This window comes from Muscardinus avellanarius (genome assembly GCF_963383645.1).
Source record: "Muscardinus avellanarius genome assembly, chromosome: 10".
Lineage (NCBI taxonomy): Eukaryota > Metazoa > Chordata > Mammalia > Rodentia > Gliridae > Muscardinus > Muscardinus avellanarius.
In genome coordinates this window covers 74,353,611-74,372,285 of record NC_137796.1, presented here as the reverse complement: position 1 = coordinate 74,372,285, position 18,675 = coordinate 74,353,611, and the positions used below count along the sequence as shown (strand labels likewise).

Genomic DNA, 18,675 nt, shown 5'->3' with positions numbered 1-18,675 from the left:
AGGATCATGGTTCGCGGCCAGCCTCAGCTACTTAGTGAGGCCCTCTGCAACTCAGTGAGACCCGGTTTCAAAATAAAGAATAAAAAATAGGGCAGGGGGTATAGCTCGGAGGTCAAATGCCCCTGGGTTCCATCCCCAAACCCGAAAAAAAAAAAAAAAAAAAGAAAAGAAAAGAAGAAAAAAAGAGAGTCTTTTATGGTGTCAAGTCTAAAAGATCTGTCTAGCCCTAGAACATGAAGATGTCTTCTCTATTTTTTCCCCTACAAGTATTTGTTTATTTATTTATTTATTGATTGATTGGTGGTACTGGGGTTCCTGGAATCCCTTCTACCTCCGGGCTACACTCCCATGGACAACACTCAACACTCCCAGACCTATTTTATACTTTTTTATTTTTGGAAACAGGGTCTCTTAAGCCAGCGCGGCTGGCTTCGAACCTACGCGATCCTCCTGTCTCTGCCTCCCAAGCGCGGGGATTACAAGCTTGTGCCACCACGCCCAGCAAGTCTTGTATCGATTTAATATTTGTGTAAGGTGTGACTTGGGCTAAGGTGTTTTTTGTTTATGGATATCCAATTGCTCTAGCAACATTTACTTAAAAGGCTACTTTCAGCCAGGTGTGGTGGTGTACACTTGTAATCCCAGCATTCAGGAGGCAGAGACCGGAGGATCACGGTTTGCGGACAGCCTCCGTTACTACTTAGTGAGGCCCTTTGCAACTCAGTGAGACCTGTTTCAAACATAAAAAGGACTAAAAAATAGGGCTGGGGGTGTAGCTCGGAGGTAGAATGCCCCTGGGTTCCATCCCCCGTACTGAAAGAAAAAAAAAAGGCTAGCTTTATTTCATTAAATTGCTTTTGCACCTTTGTAAAAAAAAATCAGCTCTGTACTCAAATGCACATCAAATGATGAATGGCTAAATAAAATGTAGTAAATCGAGCTGGGCGTGGTAGCACACACTTGTAATCCCAGCATTCGGGAGGCTGAGACTGGAGGATCACAGTTCTCAGACAGCCTCAGCTACTCAGTGAGGCCCTCTGCAACCTAGTGAGACCATCTCAAAATAAAGAATAAAAAATAGGGCAGGGGGTGTAGCTCAGAGGTTGAATGCCCCTGGGTTCCACCCCCAGACCCTCAAAAAAAATCTAGTAAATCTACATAATGAATATTATTGGATAATGAGTATTGATATCAACAGCACAATTGATAATGTGCTATAGAGATGAACCTTGAGAACATTTTGCTAAGTGAAAGAAGTCAGCCACAGATCATAGGTGGTCTGATCCACTTACGTGAAATGCACAAGTAGGCAAATCTACAGAGAGGGATTAAGAGGAGTGGTTGCCAGGGACGGGGAGGAGTTGGAGGGAAATCATGGTAATAACTGTACAATTGTATGGACTAAAAGCAGAACTTATATATGTAAATTTTATTATAATAAACTAGTGTTTGTGTCCATTTTTGGGTTCTTTATTCTGTTTACTGATTTAGGTGTCCATCTTTCTATAAACACTACACAGTCCAGATGACTACAGCCAGGTACTGTGTTTATCCCATTTTATTCTTTCTCAACATTGTTTAAGCTCTTCAAATTCCTTACCCTTGTATATCAATTTTAGGGTAAAGTTGTCTGTATCTACAGAAGCTCTTGCTGGGATTTGAAAACAACTGCATTAAACCCGCGTATCTATTTGGGGAACAATGCCATCTTTACTATTTTGAGTCTTCTAGCCCATGAACATGTACATTTCCATTTATTTAGTTTTAGTTTTTTCATTAGTGTTTTGTAGTCTTAGTCACACAAGTTCTATATACGCTATATTAGATTTACAACTAAGTAAGTTTTTTGGCTGTAAATGACATTGTATCTTAAATTTTGGTTTCCACATGCTCATCGATAGTACACAGAAATGCAATTGCTTTTTATAGGTAGATCTTATATCTTGAAACTTTGCTGAATTCATTTACTATTCCTAGAAGTTTTCTGGTAGATTCTAGGTAGGCAATCATATTATCTACATAAAAAGACAGTGAACAATCTGTTTTTCCTTTCTGACTTACTTTTTTGTGTGGTACTGGAGGTTGAACCTAGGGGCATTCTATCTCTGAGCCACACCCTCCTCAGCCCTATTTTATGTTTTATTTTGAAACAGGGTCTTGAGAAGTTGCTGAGAGCCTTACTAATTTGCTGAGCTTGGCTGTGAACCTAAGGTCCTCTTGTCTCAGCTTCTCAAGCACTGGGATTGTAAGTATGTGCCACCACATCCGGCTTCAGGCTTGCTTTTAATTTCCTTTTCTGTTCTCTTGTGCACTGGCGAGTACTTCCAGTACCATATGAATAGCAGTGAGCTGGGAAAATCCTCGATTGTTTTTTACTTCAGGGAACAAGTATGTCAGTTAGAGGTTAAATCTATAGTAATAACTCCTACCAGGAGTAGTAGCAATTCCTGACACTGAAAATGTATTTCTTCTCTTTTTTCTAGCAAGGTTGGTGAACCTTGCTAGAGTTGGGTGATTATATATTTATTTATTTTTTACTGATGTTCAGTTTACATGCAAATTCAAATCAGATTCTTCATGAGACCATGCAATGGTCAGCATATAAGACCATAAAGGACAGCAAAGAACCCTGTCTTCCAGAGCTAATCAATGAACAGCCCAAACAGTAGTGATGAATGGAAAAACTGTTAAACAGGTGAAAAATGGGATTCTGGGAACAGCTGAGAAATCCTTAGCCTATCTGTTTACAAAACGCTGTCAAGTATGGGTTGTAAATATTATACTTTGAACAAAAATTGCATATATTTTCTATTTCATACTTCCAGAGTCCTTATATTTAAAGGATACTATCTAATACACAATTCAAAAATCAGTATTTAAAGGGATATTCCTAAAACAATGGCTGAACTGAGAAAGAAAAACTGAGATGCAGCAAAATTGAGAGGTATGTGACTTAAAAGCAAAATGGAGAAAAAGGCTTACTGCAAGGCAATGTGGGACATGTTGTTAAGGCATTTTTAGACTGCATGGAGTGAAATACAGATTCTAAACCCCATAACAGGCCTCATCTGGACTACAAGGTCCAGTTCTGTAACCCCAACCTTTCCTTTTTTCTTTTTTTTGGTGGTACTTGGGATGGAACCCAGAAACATTCTACCTCTGAGCTACACTCCAGTCCTAGGTGAGGAAGGCTTACTATGTTGCTGAGGCTGTCCCTGGGCATGCGATTCTTCTATCTCTGCCTCTCAAGTACTGGGATTACAAGCCTGCGCCATGATGCCTGGTCTACCCCAACCTTTCACACTGATGAACTAAAGAAGGGCAGCCAAGATTGAAGAGGCAAGATGTTTTCAGCCTTTTTAAGAGGCAAGACCTGCGACTGCAGCAGGACATTTCAGGAAGGCAAATGTTGACTTGATAAAAAATTCATAGAAGACAGAGATGACCTGACCAGCAAGAGGATGGACCATCTTGCAAAACAGACTTTCCTTTCTCCATCACCGAAAGTCAGAAACAAAGACTGCAGGACTACATGTATTAGAGATGTCTGATCTCAAATGTGGATTAATTTAGTAAATGAAAAACCACCTACACATTGTCCCTACTTTCTCATTCTGGCAGGAACAAGTAAGAATGTCACGTTAGAGGGTCACTGTTCCACAAGACTTCCAGAGAAACCTTAGAAGTCTTAACCTGGGGGATAAAAACCTACACTCTGAGGAGTTCAGAAATTGAAATCCTTTCCAACTCTATAGTTATGTCATGCCGTTTATACTTAGTCATACTAGAAATTAAATTTTTAAGTACACATATATAATGGATGGCAATTAGGAACAGGAGAAAAGGGGAAATATTCCTATTTGTGGTGTAATTTTTTTTGTGTGTGTGTGGTACTGGGGATGGAACTCAGGGGCATTCTACCTCCAAACTACACTGCCAGCCCAATTTTTTATTCTTTATTTTGAAACAGGTCTCACTGAGTTGCAAAGGGCCTAAGTAGTAGCTGAGGCTATCTGAGAACTTGGATCCTCCTGTCTCGGCCTCCCAAATGCTGGGATTATAAGCATGCGCCACCACGCCCAGCTTTGTGGTGTAAAGAAAAAGCTGTAGTCAACTTTCTTCTTGGACAAAATCAACTCAGATGAAATCTATTATAAAATTCAACAATCTAGCCGAGCGTGGTGGCGCACGCTTGTAATCCCTGCGCTTGGGAGGCGGAGACAGGAGGATCGCGCAGGTTCGAAGCCAGCCATGCTGGCTTAGGAGACCTTGTTTCCAAATAAAAATATAAAAAATAGGTCTGGGAGTGTAGCCCGGAGGTAGAAGGGTTTCCAGGAACCCCAGTGCCACACACACACACACACACACACACACACACACACACACACCAATCTATTTTTTTTGGGATCAGACCCGAAGTAACCTCTTTGAAAGGGGTTTTCACAGTTATTCCATCAATCAGAATAACAAATGTAGAGAAGCATGTGGCTTTTATCCCTGCTTTCAGATTTGTAAGTGATCCCTCTGCAGGAAGCAATCAGTCACTAGTTTAGGTAATTGGTATTAACGATATAACCAATTCTTCTCAAACATTCAAGACTTTTTTCCCAAGCTTAACAGCAACCCCACTTGATCACATGTGAATTCTCTTAACACTGCACAATTTTCCTGTCTTAATGTAACCTAAGAAGGAAGGAAGCCAACAACTGCAGCCACTTCTAGAAATGTGATGTGCTATTAAAACAGCCCCTCCTTGGCCCAGCTCCACCCTCTCAACAGTAACACTTCCCTTGGTGAATGGACAGAAAGGAAAAGCTTGCATTGCAGCTTCACACACCAGCAACTCAGTTTGCAATTACCTTGTTCAAATTTGAAATCTATGTAAGAGTACTGATTCATTTCTTTTCTCTTTTTCCTCTTCCCGCTGGTCTCTGGTGATAGCTCCTGCCATTTTTTAATGGCATCAGAAAAGGCCTAAAAATTGAGAAAGAAAAAGATTATCAATATAATTTGGAAAATGAGAACAAACAGAGGCAATCCCCAAATCTCACTCCACTCGAGGTCAGCTGCGCTTCCCCTGCACTGCTTGCAGGAATAGGTAGTAGCAAAATAAATAGGCAGCATTTCTTTTTCTTTTTTCTCTGACTTTCATAAAATGCTATAAAGATAGAATCTGTCTGTTTAATGAGAGATCAAAGGGGAACTTGAAAAAGTCTAAAAGCTTTCTAAGCTCTTCTTGCATGGGTTAAGTCACGGGGCACCCAGCTGGTGAGCTGTACTCGTAGGTGTCTCTCAAATGCTGTTTCTCTCATAAGCCACCTCTATTCCCCCATTAATTTCCTCCCCTCATGTTCTTTTCCCCTTGAACCTAAAACGTCCCTTTCTATTACTCACTGGAGTTCAAAATTTGTATACCATTCTTAACTCTTTCCTTCCATATCTTCATCTTCTTTCTCTTTCTGCTTTATTAAATCTTTCTAATTGGCATTTAAATGTGTTCAGGTCTTTGCCATTTTAGAAAAATAAATTCCTTTTCTTGACCTCACTCCCCTTTTTTGCTGTCAGTTTCTCTCTTCTGTGCCTCTTTAGAGCCAAACTTAACCAGGAGCCATCAGGAGGCTGTTGCACCACTTTCCCTCCCATTAACATGAGATTTCTGAGCCCCTGTAACCTGGCATCTAAGCTGACCTTACCATCTGCCAGTCTGCACTAACTAAGGGGGCAAATGCTGGGTGCAGTGGCACATACCTGAAATCCCAGATACTCAGGAGGCTGAGGCAGGTGGATCACAAATTTGAGGCCAGCCGTAGCAACTTAGTGAGACCCTGTCTCATAATAAGTAAATAAAAAGGGTTGAAGAGGTGGTTCAGTTGGTAGAGCATCCCTGGGTTCAATTCTCAGCCACACACAGACACAATACAACCAAATAAGTAAACAAAAACCCCACAGATGGCTAAGTCTACCACCTACATTTGATTCCCTATCTCATTTGACCATTTAATAGTGTTTGATAATGTTGATCGCTCCTCTCCCAACTTCCTCCTTCCTCTCTGCCTGCTGCTTCCCTGCCACGCCGGCAGTCCTTTCCTCACCCAACAGTCTGTCTATGTACCTCATCCAGGCTGGGGAAGGTTGCTTGTTACTGATGATTCTCAAAATCCTATCTCTAGCCCACACTTCCAACTCTTTTTGTCCATTTAAAAACCCTACAAAAAAAAAAAAAACTTTTTTTTTTTTTTTTTTTGTGGTACTGGAGGTAGAAACCAGAGGCTTTCTACCTCCGGGCTATACTCCCAGGCCTATTTTATATTTTGTTTGGAAACAGGGTCTCACTAAGTTGCCAAGAGCCTCACTAAGTAGCTGAGGCTGGCTTCGAACCTGCGCGATCTTCCTGTCTCAGCCTCCCCAGCCTCCCAAGCACAGGGATTACATGTGTGCACCACCACGCCCAGCCACAAATTGTTTTTTCTTGGCTGTATAATAGGCTCTGCTTAAGCATGTTGGCAATTTAGTGTTTACCCAAATGAATCAATGACTCTTTATTTGCAAATCAGTTTCAGTATCTCTCACTCCAGTAAATGACACAACTGTCTTTTGAACTCTCTCCCCACTTTACAGAATTCTTTTTTTTTTTTTTTTGCGGGTCTGGGGATGGAACCCAGGAGCATTTGACCTCCGGGCTACAACCCTGCCCTATTTTTTATTATTTATTTTGAAACTGGGTCTCACTGAGTTGCAGAGGGCCTAAGTAGCTGAAGCTGTCCGCGAACCGCGATCCTCCGGTCTCAGCCTCCTGAATGCTGGGATTACAAGCGTGCACCACCACGCCCGGCTTACAGAACTCTTAAGTTAGGTCTATGATTAGATGTCATGTGCTCAGGGAGGTCCTTTTGGGAGTCGATGTCTATCTCTGTCTCTCTCTCTATTTGTGGTACTGGGGATTGAATGATTGAATCCAGGCAAATTCTAGCTCTGAGCTACATCCCCAGTCCTATTTTATTTTGTTTTGAAACAGTCTCACTAGATTGTGGAGGGGCTCACTAAGTTGCTGAGGCTGGCCATGAACCTGTGATCCTCCTGTCTCAGCCTCCCAAGCATTGAAATTATAGGTGTGTGCCACACACCTAGCCATGGGGGCCTCTCTTAGTTCTCCCTTAATCCTCCAGTAATAAATAACCTTTTTAAAGGGCCTGTATTTTTCCTTCAAAGTACTTGCCAGAGTTGTAATTACATAGTTATTTGTTTACTCCTCTGTTTCACTTTATCTCCTCCACCAGACTGTGCACCTCTAGATGACAAGAACATTCCATAGCTCACGGTATATCCTTAGCTAACTGTAGTTTGCACTTAGCACCTATTTAGGGATAAGTGTGTAGTTACAGGAGATTATATCTGTGTTAGAGGCAGGCGGCTAATAAATACATTCTGTATCTGTTCATCTTGGAGAAGCAGCTATGTGGTGAAGTAACAAAAGAAAACAAGCATGTTAGCTAGAAAAGAGAGAAGGATCAGTCTCCCATCTTAATGCACCTCCAGCCTTTTAGATCTTAATACTCACTACCTCATTTAATTCTCACAGTAATCCTGAGGCAGGCATTAAGAGAAAGCAAGGTTTAAAGAAGGGACTTGTCCAAGTCAGGCAGCACTCAGGCAGCCTTGGAACTGAAGTTTTTCCCCTTGACAACACATCTGTCCTCAGACAGATCAGTGAAAGGCCATCATCAGCCAGCTAACAGCAACACACATGGTGCTACTTTCCTCTCTCTCTACAGCCAAGGCCTTCTGTAGATGAAGTACCTTGTTTTCTATTTCTTCTTTCTGGAATTCCTAAGTCTTAAAATCTTAAAAGTCTTAAAAGTCACATTTTTATAGTTGGCTGAAAGACTGCCAATATTTACTAAGTTTTACTTCAAGGTAAATACCCCACTTCTCAACCAGGGCTTTTTGTAAAAACCTAGTAAAGGAAGATGGACATATATTACTATTTGCATTTTACAAATGACATAATAAAAATGTAGGTGCCTTTACCAGCATGTAATGAGACTGGAATGTGTGCTCGTTTTGTAACTAAGTCATATATAGAGTCTGGTCCTGACTAGGCGATTGAGGGGGTCATAATCCCATTAAATTCTGTTTCTAGATAGCAGGAGAATAGGCCTATAAAATATGAACATAAACTGCTATTTGTCAGGAAACTTTCTTTAAAAATATGTTATATGCATTAAAGGAATCTCCAAAATCCTACTTTAATGGTTATATTAGTAATTATTGCTTCTATTATTTCTGACTAAAAGTCCAGTTAAGTAGATCAGATAAAATCAGATTATAGGTTAAGAATTCTTTCCTTCTCAGGCCTGATCTACTTAACCCTGGTTAACTCTTTATGCCTTTGTACACATCATTGCTCTGGTGAAACATCTTTCCATCCAGACTCTGCTCTAATGACATTTAACTTCTTTCCTAGTCCTTGCAACAGCTTGATTTACCTATTTTAGAGCACTCATCATTGTCCTTATCATTTCACCTCTTATCTCCTCAACAAGACTGAAAACTCTCTAAAAGGAAGTTACTGTATGTCCTATGTTTTTGTGTGTGCAGTGCAGGGATCCAACCCAGGGCCTGTGCATGATAGCTATGAGCTCTCCCACAGAGCTAACCCCCCAGACCCTACTTTGTATTTTTCTGATTCCAGTGTCCTCAGAGTCTGCCTGGTACTTATCATGAAGTAAGGGCTTAGAGTCCAATGAAGGACCCTAAGAACAAGTGTTCAAGAGTAGTGTTTCTCTAGCCAGGTGTGGTGGTGAATGCTTTTTTTTTTTTTTGGTGGTACTGGGGTTCCTGGAAGCCCTTCTACACTCTCAGACCCATTTTTATACCTTTTTATTTGGAAACAGGCTCTTCCAAGCCAGAGCGGCTGGCTTTGAACCTGCGCGATCCTCCTGTCTCCGCCTCCCAAGCGCGGGGATTACAAGCGTGCGCCACCACGCCCGGCAGGTGCAGGCTTCTAATACTATACATGGGAGGCTAAGACATGAGGATATCCCAGGCTCACAGCCAACCTCAGCGATTTTGTGAGGCCTTCTACAACTTAGCAAGATACTGTTTCAAAATAAGTAAATAAAAAATAAAAAATAAAATTGGGCTGGGGGGGTGTAGATCAGAGGTAGAATGCACCTGAGTTCAATCCTCAGTACCAAGGGTGGGGGAGATAATCCTAGCTGGGTGTGGTGGTGCATGTTTGTAATCCCAGTACTTGGGAGGCTGAGACAGGAGGATCACAGGTTCAAGAACAGTCTCAGCAAAAATTGAGACTCTTATTACCTAGTGAGACCATTTCAAAATAAAAATAAAAATAGGACTGGGGGTACAACTCAGAGGTGGAATATCTCTGAGTTCAATTCCAGATGCCAGATACACACACACACACACACACACACACACACACTGATCTTGAGCTGGGTGTGGTGGTGCATGCTTGTAATCCCAGTACTTAGGATACTAAACAAGAGGATCCCAGGTTCGTTGCCAGCCTCAGCAACTTAGAAAGGCCCTCCCCCAAAACTTCAAGAATTCCCCCTAAAAATAGGAACAAGACAAGGATGTCCATTCATTATTACTACTTCTTTTCAATAACATACTTGAGACTCTAGCCAGAGCAATAAGGAAAAGGAAATCAAAGGAGTACAAATAGGAAAAGAAGAACTAATACTTTCACTATTTGCAGATGACATGATACTCTACTTAGAAGACCCCACGAACTCAACCAAAAAGATGATAGAACTGATCAACAAATTCAGCAGTGTCTGGATACAAAATCAATTAAAAAATCAGAAGCTTTCCTGTATGCCAACCATACAGGAAAAGAAATCCATAAAATACTTCCACTCAGGATATCCCACAAAAATACTTAGGAATAAACCTAACCAAGGAGATAAAAGACCTCTAAAAAATTATAAAACATTGCTGGGAGTGGTGGCGTACGCTTGTAATCCCCACGCTTGGGAGGCAGAGACAGGAGGATCGCACAGGTTCAAAGCCAGACGCACTGGCTTAAGAGAACCTGTTTCCAAATAAGTATAAAATAGGTCTGGGAGGTATATCCCGGAGGTAGAAGGGTTTCCAGGAACCCCAGTACCACAAAAAAATAAAAAATAAATTATATATATATATATATATATATATATATATATATATAATTGAAAAAATAAATCAAAGAAGACCTTAGCAGATGAAAAGATCTTACATGTTCTTGGATAGGCAGAATAAGTATCATCAAAATGGCCATTCTTCCAAAAGTGATCTACAGATTCAATGCAATACCTATTAAAATACCAAGGTCATTCCTCACATAGAAACGTCATTCCTTAAATTCATTTGGAACAACAAAATACCCAGAATAGCCAAAGTAGCTCTCGACAACAAAAACCATGCAGGAAGCATCGCAATACCTGATTTCAAACTATACTACAAAATCATAGTAGTAAAAACAGCATGGTACTGGTATAAAAACAGACACATAGACCAATGGATAAGAATAGAAGGCTCAGAAACAAATCCGCATACTTATGGCCAATTGATTTTTGACAAAGGGGCCAAAAACAGTCACTGGGATAAAGATAACCTCTTCAACAAATGGTGTTGGCAAAACTGGCTAACCACATGCTGAAAAATGGAAACACACCCCACTTTCTCATCCTGCACAAGAGTCAATTCAAGATGGATCAAAGACTTGGAAATTAGATCAGACCTTGTAGTTCCTTAAAGAGGGCATAGGTCCAACATGTCAACACATAGGAACAGGTAAAAACTTCCTCAACAAGACCCCAAAGGCACAACAAACTAAGAGATGAATCAATACATGGGATTGTATTAAACTGCAGAGCTTCTGTACAGCAAAGGGAACTATCAAGAACCTCAACAGAAGCTGGGTGTGGTGGCACACACTTGTAATTCCAGCATTCGGGAGGCTGAGACTGGAGGTGTAGCTCGGAGGTACAATGCCCCTGGGTTCCATCCCCAGTACAGAAAAAAAAAACCAAAAACAAACAAACAAAAAACCACCTCAACAGAGTACCGATCGAATGGGAGAAAATTTTTGCCAACTCTTTTTCTGATACAGGACTAATATCTAGAATATACAGAGTACTCAAGAAACTCAGTGCTAAGAAAACAAATAACTCCATCAAAAAATGAGCAAGTGAACTAAACAGACACTTCACAAAAGAAGGAATTCAAATGGCCAATAAATGTATAAAAATACATTTTCAAAAAAGGCCTTTCCCAATATAATGAGATACTGCTTCAAAATATAAAATAGAGCTCGAGATGTAACTCAGAGGTAGAATGCCTCTTGGTTCAATCCCTAGTAACACTAACACACTCCCCACACATCATGTGAGATGGGCATGGTGGTGTATGCTTGTAGCCTTAGTACTTGGGAGGCTGAGACGGGGGATCACAGGTTTGAGGTCAGCCTCAGCAAATTAGCAAGACCCTGTTTCAAAATAAAATGGGCTGGAGGTGTAGCTTGGAGGCAGAATGCCCTTGGGTTCAATCCCCAGTATAAAAAAATAAATAAAATAATACTTTGTTTGTAGAGCTTGGATCCCTACAAGAGAAAGCTACAAGTAACTTTCAAAGCTGATCAAGCATAGGAATGTTAAAAAATATGGAGGTCAACTGCAGAAGAAATGGGTAAAAGAGTTGAGAGCTGCCTCTAGAGAGCGGAGAAATAGAGTAAAGGCCCTTTACCTTGTCATTTAAAAAATTATAAACAAAAGCTTGTATGGTGGCACACATTTGCAATCCTAGCATTTGGGAGGCTGAGACGGGAGGATCACAGTTCGCAGACAGCCTTGGCTACCTAGTGAAGCCCTTTGCAACTCAGTGAGACCCTGTTTCAAAGTAAAGAATAAAAAATAGGCTGGGGGTGTAGCCTGGAGGTAGAATGGCCCTGGGTTCCATCTCCACACACGCACGCACACACACACATACACACAAAATTATAAACAAGTATTTTAGCAATGTTTTATTTTTCTATGAAAATGAGTTGATAAAATACTCACTTTGAGAAGTATTTGCTGCTATGAGTTTTAAAGCTTTATTGGGTCCCTCCAGTATAGAAGTTATTCATTAAAAAACCTTAGATACTATTTTTTGTTCCTAGAGAGCTTTACAGCCAGAAAAAAAAGAAAAGACCTAGAAATACTACTGCTGCCCTGATATCCCCAAGAAACCTACCCATAGGAGACCTCAATGAAGAGAGCCAAGCTAAAATACATACAAGTAGGGTCTCCTGCACTATGAGCTTTCACATCACAGACTGGAAACAGACGAGGGTAGGCCCACTCTGAGTGACAGTCCTTTGTGTATGACAGTGCTTCTGGCTTGAATTCAGTGCTGCAGAACTAAGGAAGATGAGTCACCAGAAGGCTCTTGTAATATGCTAAGGACTGGTTCTGAGGATAGTACTGAAGCTTGAAGATTTTCTGTAGCACAGAAAGCAGTGTGATGGGATAGGGATTGATTACTGAAACCTGATATGGGCAGGCACTGTGTTATGGCTTTATATAGATTGTTATCAAATTCTTTAAGCAGCCACACAAGAGAGCCATTCTACACTTCAAGAAAATAGGGGTTCAGCAAGTTTAAGACTCTTACTCAAATCACAGAGTTAAAATCCAAGGCAAAGCTGGGTATGGTGGAACATGCTTGTAATTCCAGTACTTGGGAAGTTGAGACAGGAGTATCCCAGGTTTGTGGCCAGCCTCAGCTACTTAGCCACACCCTACAAAACTTAAGATTATTAAAAAAAAATATAGGGCTTTGGGTATAGCTCAGAGGTAGAATGTACCACCAAAACCAAAACCAAAAAACCTGTTTCACCAAGATTTTAGAACTAACAATCTGCAGGAAATGAAGGGGACACAGAAACCAGTTAATAATGTGGGGGTGCAATTGGCAAAATCTACACTATCATGGCCTATAAGAGAAACAACCCATTTTTTCCATAAATAAGTTATAAGAAAAAACAATGCAAAAAAAAAAATGAGAACATCCCCGCACTTGGGAGGCTGAGACAGGAGGATCGCACGGGTTCGAAGCCAGCCTCAGCTGGCTTAAGAGACTGTTTTCAAATAAAATATAAAATAGGTCCGGGAGTGTAGCCCAGAGGTAGAAGGCCCCTGGGTTTCACCTCCACCATCCCCAATACCACCAAAAAAATAAACACCGAAATACTTAGAGGTGGGGAAAATTGAAATGTTTGCATTTTGCTTTAAAATTGCCTAGGAGGAAGAAAATAGGCAGGGGCAGATACAAATAAAACTGAGCATGAGTTGAGCATTACCAAAACTGAGTAATGGGCTGGTGGTGTCTTGTTTTTAAATAACCTTTGCTTTTACAAATGTTTATAATAAAGAGAAACAAGTCCAGGGAAATGGGATCCAGTCTCCACAGTGATCGTGAACCCCACTAAGTGACCACCTTTGGAGGAGGCACAGAGATACAGTGTTATTGTTATAATATAAAATTATTTCTGGGTGTGTCTTCTACTTCTTGGTTCATATAATAGTCACTATCTACAGGGCAAAACTCTTGTACCACTGAACACACAAGGAAAAGTCAGTCCTAAATTCATTTCTTTCTTTCTTTCTTTCTTTCTTTCTTTCTTTCTTTCTTTCTTTCTTTCTTTCTTTCTTTCTTTTCTTGTACTAGGGATTTAACCAGTGGTGCTTTCTTTTCCACTGAGCTACATCCCTTAAAAAAAATTTTTGAGACAGGGTCTTGTTTAGTTGCTCAGGCTAACTTTGAACTTGCGATCCTCCTGCTTCAACTTCCTTAGCAGCTGGAATTATAAACATGTACCACCATGCCCAGCTAAAAGTCCTAAATTCTACCTGGCCACAGCATGTTTTAGCTTCTGCCTTAGAGAATGTCCCCTTAAACACTCGTCTTTAATTCACAAGTCCAGATTCATCCCACTTCAAAGCCAACGTAAATTTACAAACTACTCACCAAAAACTAAGAAGCAAAGAAACCACATATAAAAACCAAGCAGCTCTTCAAGCCAAGTATTCCATAGAACCGCATAATTAAAGCCCTGGCAGGGAGCCCAGGAGATTATCTGGGTAAATGTCCATCTTTAAGCTGCCTCAGTACTACAGTAAGTGACCTACAGGTGAGATGCAACACAGCCACAAAGCGATCACCTCCCACCCAAATGAGTGGGCTGCGGAATGGCTAGATACTGTGTGTGAGGAGCACTTGCTGGTCTAGTTTATCCCACCTCCCGAGAGAGGGCTGTTGCCCTTTTATTTGGTGTTAGGGACTGAAGCCAGGGCCTTCTGCATGCTCTACAAGTGAGCTACATACATGCTCTACATACATGCTCTACAAGTGAGCTACAGCCCAGCCCCTGCCCTTTACACTTTTTATTTGGGCCCCTTCGAGCTCAGAAAAGGTATAATAAAATACCTGGAGCAGTAAAGATGCCAGGCAAAGTCCTTTTTTTCCTGAAGCATTCCTCTGGGAGAAAATCTTGTGGGGAAGGAAGCTCATTCATCAGTGGTAGTAGTGACATTGTATTATATAGCAGGGGGATGAGATTCAGATCAGAAAACACTGTCCCTTTCAAAGCAATTTTTTCTTTTAGTGGTACCAGTGATGGAACCCAGAGGCCTTTTACCTCTGGCCTATCACCCCAGCCCTATTTTATTTTTTATTTAAAAACAGGGTCTCGGTAAGTTGCTGAGAGCATCACTACATTTCTTTCTTTTTTTTTTGGTGGTACTGGGGTTCCTGGAAGCCCTTCTACCTCCGGGCTACACTCCCAGACCTATTTTTACATTTTTATTTGGAAACAGGGTCTCCTAAGCCAGCCCGCGCGGCTGGCTTCGAACCTGCGCGATCCTCCTGTCTCTGCCTCCCAAGCGCGGGGATTACAAGCGTGCGCCACCACGCCCGGCACATCACTACATTTCTGAGGCTGGCTCTGAACCCAAAATGCTCCTGTTCAGGCTCTCAAGTTATTGGGATTACAAGTGTAAGCCACTACACGTGGTTCTTCAAAGCAATTTCACCTAAAATCTACCTAGAATTAGAAGGTGGCTGATAGTTACTACATCTTGGGAGACTGGGGGTGGAAGGGGTGTGGTCTAGACTTAGCACAAGCCACTTTTACCTGGAGCTCACCTTCCTTTAGGTTAAGATGCAGTAGGTATCTTAACCATTAAAATAACTTTGTGGCTGGGCATGGTGGCGCATGCTTGTAATCCAGTACTTGAGAGGCTGAGACAGGAGGATTGTGGGTCTGTGGCCAGCCTCAGCTACTTAGTGAGACCCTATTTCAAAATAAAGAATAAAAAATAGGGCTGGGGTGTAGCCTGGAGGTAGAATGCTCCTGGGTTCAATCTCCAGTACTGCAAACAAAACATAAAACAAAGATACAAACACACACACAAAAACCTTTGTTTGTCCTTTGAGGTTTTCCTGCCATTTTTCTAGTGCCTGTCTGGAATCACAGCACTTCAGCCAACAGGACTTAATGACAGCAAGGGAAGCAAGAGTAAACCATGGGTGCCGCGGTGCTTGTGTTCTGTCCCAGCTGACCAAGGCAATGGAATGGGCTGTGGAGTGCGCCTCACTAAATGAGCACTCTTGTGCTACCCACCAGTCACCGGCACCAGCACAACACTGGAGCAGAGGCCCTCCTGTGCTCTCTTCTCTGGGCCCTTAGGGAAAGCACTGGGGACTCTCAGGAGCTGCCTACCCTCTTCTGAAGCAAACCACGATCACTGGGCACCACTGTGTTCCTGGCTGCTTACAGACCTGCCCTTGTGTAACTGAAAACTGAGCCTCATAGGAGGTGGTTGTGTGACCTGTCTCAAGTCAAAGCAAATCAGGGAAGAACAGGATCAGCCCACACCTTTCTTACTCCAGTCATCCTGCATTCTACAGCAGAGTGCATCATCCTCCAGGTCTTTAATGTCAAGCCAGAACCTCCCTGCGTCTAATCTAGTATTTCTTTTCATTTAGTTCTTCCTGACAGCAAATACCTTTGTCTATCTTCACCCTGACAAACTCCTTAGCTCTTTGTCATCACAAACCATCCCAATTTCCGCAAGCTGAACTCTTCATTCTGTTATTACGGGAAGTAGTAGTCAAGAGGTGTGACCCCAACAGGAAGACTGAGTAGAGCACCTTTCGGGTGATTGCATAGTGTCCTTTGAGTTCATGCAGGGCCCACTTGATGTCCTGACTGCTGAGCATTTTGAAGTCAGCCATCAGAAGGTCAGCAGCTTGGATGAAGCAGCGCTGGTCAAGAGGAGTCAATTTGGAATAGTCAAAAAAGTCTATTTTAGGCAACTGGAACAAAAGAGAAGCACAAAGTTAGAAAACAGACAGTGCATTCCTTCAGGAGGGAGAAATCATTTTCAGAAGTACCTATTACAGAAAAGAATAATCTCATTTGTTCTCATGATTACTCTATAGGGGTTATGAGCCCTATACCAGAAATGAAGACACAGTAGATCAGACAGAACTAGTAAAGAAATACAGCTGGGGACTTGAACCCAAGTTTTCAGCCATCTTCTTTTCCATAAAATGTTTAGAAATAAGTAAAAATCTTTTTCCTAGCCAGGTGTGGAAAAAGAATAAAAAGACAGGGCTGGGGTGTAGCTTCAAGGCAGAATGCCCAAATACCGAAATGCTGGGATGCTGAGACAGGAGGACTGAAGTTCACGGCCAGCCTCAGGTACTTAGCGAGGCCCTTTGCAACTCAGTGAGACCCTGTTTCAAAATAAAGAATAAAAAATAGGGCTGGAGATATAGGTTGGAGGTAGAATGCCCCTGGGTTCCATCCCTAGTACTGCAAAAAAAGAAAAAAAAATAGTCTAAGGGTATAACTCAGAGGTAGAATTGCCCCGGGTTCAAATCCCCAGTACTATCAGAAAAAAATAAAAATTTATGGAGAATAGGAAGATCAAGAAATAGACCTTAATGCTTAATGCTGTTAGTTCTGAACTCTACTTTCCTCTATCATACAATATACTGAATGCTAGTTTAGAATGCAAATGAAGATAAAAATTAAAAGTTTTAAAAATCTGTTTATATCTTGACATGGGATTTGGCTAAACAGGTATAAGTGTTATATACAAACCTTACCACAACAGGAAAAAAATACACACATATGTTAAAGTCTAGGTAATGAGCTGCATGCTGACGTATTTACAGTGGAGTGTACTGGTGATCTGCAATTTACTTTGAAGTGCATTATAATGAAATGAAATATAAAGCTATGCTGGTGGATAGAGGTATATTAGATTTACACAATAAAATTCTAACTTAGTGCCGGTGATGGGTGTTCAAGTGATTAATATAAAATATTTCATTGCTTCTGTATGTTTAATACAAAAAATTTAATAATAAAATATTAAAGATCCCTGATCAACTCTTGTTTCATTTTAGGGATTTCCTTAGTAGGATTAAAGATAGGGAGGATTTGTTTAATTCTTTGTGGGAAAGGGAAGATGAGAGTAATGGTGAAAGAGAGAAATGAATTAAATAGTGAATTCAAAGTGGCTCAGGGTGGGAGATTCCACTGAAGTACTGGTACATTCTGAAATCCTATTTCCCTGACAGTCTTTTACAATGTATCCTGACAAAGCATTTTCTTTCTAAAAAGACAACAAAAAAGGCAGAGCATTGTCAGGTAGAGATGGCCAAACCCATGCATGCTACTTGCCTTTGTATCATCCTGGCTGGCAAGCAGGCTGCTGCTGGGGTTGATAATGATTCTATCTTCTCTCTTTGGATAATCCGGATTTTCCAGAAGAAAATTACAAAGTCTGCAAAAATACAAGATGTTACTTTCATACTGCTTCCAAATCCCACACCTGCCAGCTGATTTTAAAGCAATGTTTGAAAATAAATACCCTAGTCACAGAGGACAACTTCCCTCAAAATTAAGATGCTTGGAGCCCATAAAAAATAACAAATAAGCCAGGCGTGGTGGTGCATGCTTGTAATCCCAGCATTTGGGAGCTGAGACAGAAAGATCACGGTTTGTGGACAGCCTCAGCTACTCAGTTCTTTGCAACTCAGTCATGTAATTCAAAGAATAAAAAATAGGGCTGGGGGTGTGGCTTGGAGGTAGAATGTCCCTGCGTTCCATCTCTAGTATTGCAAAACAAAACAAACAAACAAAAAAACCAATAACACTAAATTTCTATTTTTGCTTGTTAGTTTAAAAAATAATGGGCTGTGTGCAGTGGCATATCTTGTAATCCCAATACTTGGAAGGCTGAGACAGGAGGATCACAGGTTCAAGGCCAGGTTCAGAAACTTAGTGAGACCCTCAGCAAATTATTAAGACCCCGTTTCAAAATAATATAAACAGGGCTGGGAATGTAGCTCAGAATACCCCTGGGTTCATTCCTCAGTATCATACAAACCAATCAACCAAATAACGACAACAAAAATAAAAACAATATACGGATTAACAACAACTTCTCTAAACTTTATCTATAAATTGGGTCTCACTGCAAAGAAGTTACTGACATTATTACTGGTTAAACGGTATAAACTCGGAGGATTTAGAAAAAATATCCATTCTTCAAGGAAACTATGAACAAATAAGAAGTGGGAAAAGATATATATGTACAATTAAAAATGGTT

The 18,675-nt window shown here is 41.0% G+C and overlaps 1 protein-coding gene across 2 annotated transcripts in view; it reads right to left on the bottom strand.

The window, feature by feature from the left end:
* RNF216 (ring finger protein 216) overlaps nucleotides 1-18,675 on the bottom strand; it is a gene marked incomplete at both ends in the record, with an annotated part of 150,816 nt that overhangs the window by 109,810 nt on the left and 22,331 nt on the right. For both annotated transcript variants that reach the window (XM_080703402.1, XM_080703401.1), the window contains 3 exons: nucleotides 4,860-4,974; nucleotides 16,201-16,365; nucleotides 17,744-17,846. In XM_080703402.1, coding sequence (XP_080559528.1) covers nucleotides 4,860-4,974; nucleotides 16,201-16,365; nucleotides 17,744-17,846 — 383 coding nt within the window. The remainder of the gene's footprint in view (nucleotides 1-4,859; nucleotides 4,975-16,200; nucleotides 16,366-17,743; nucleotides 17,847-18,675) is intronic.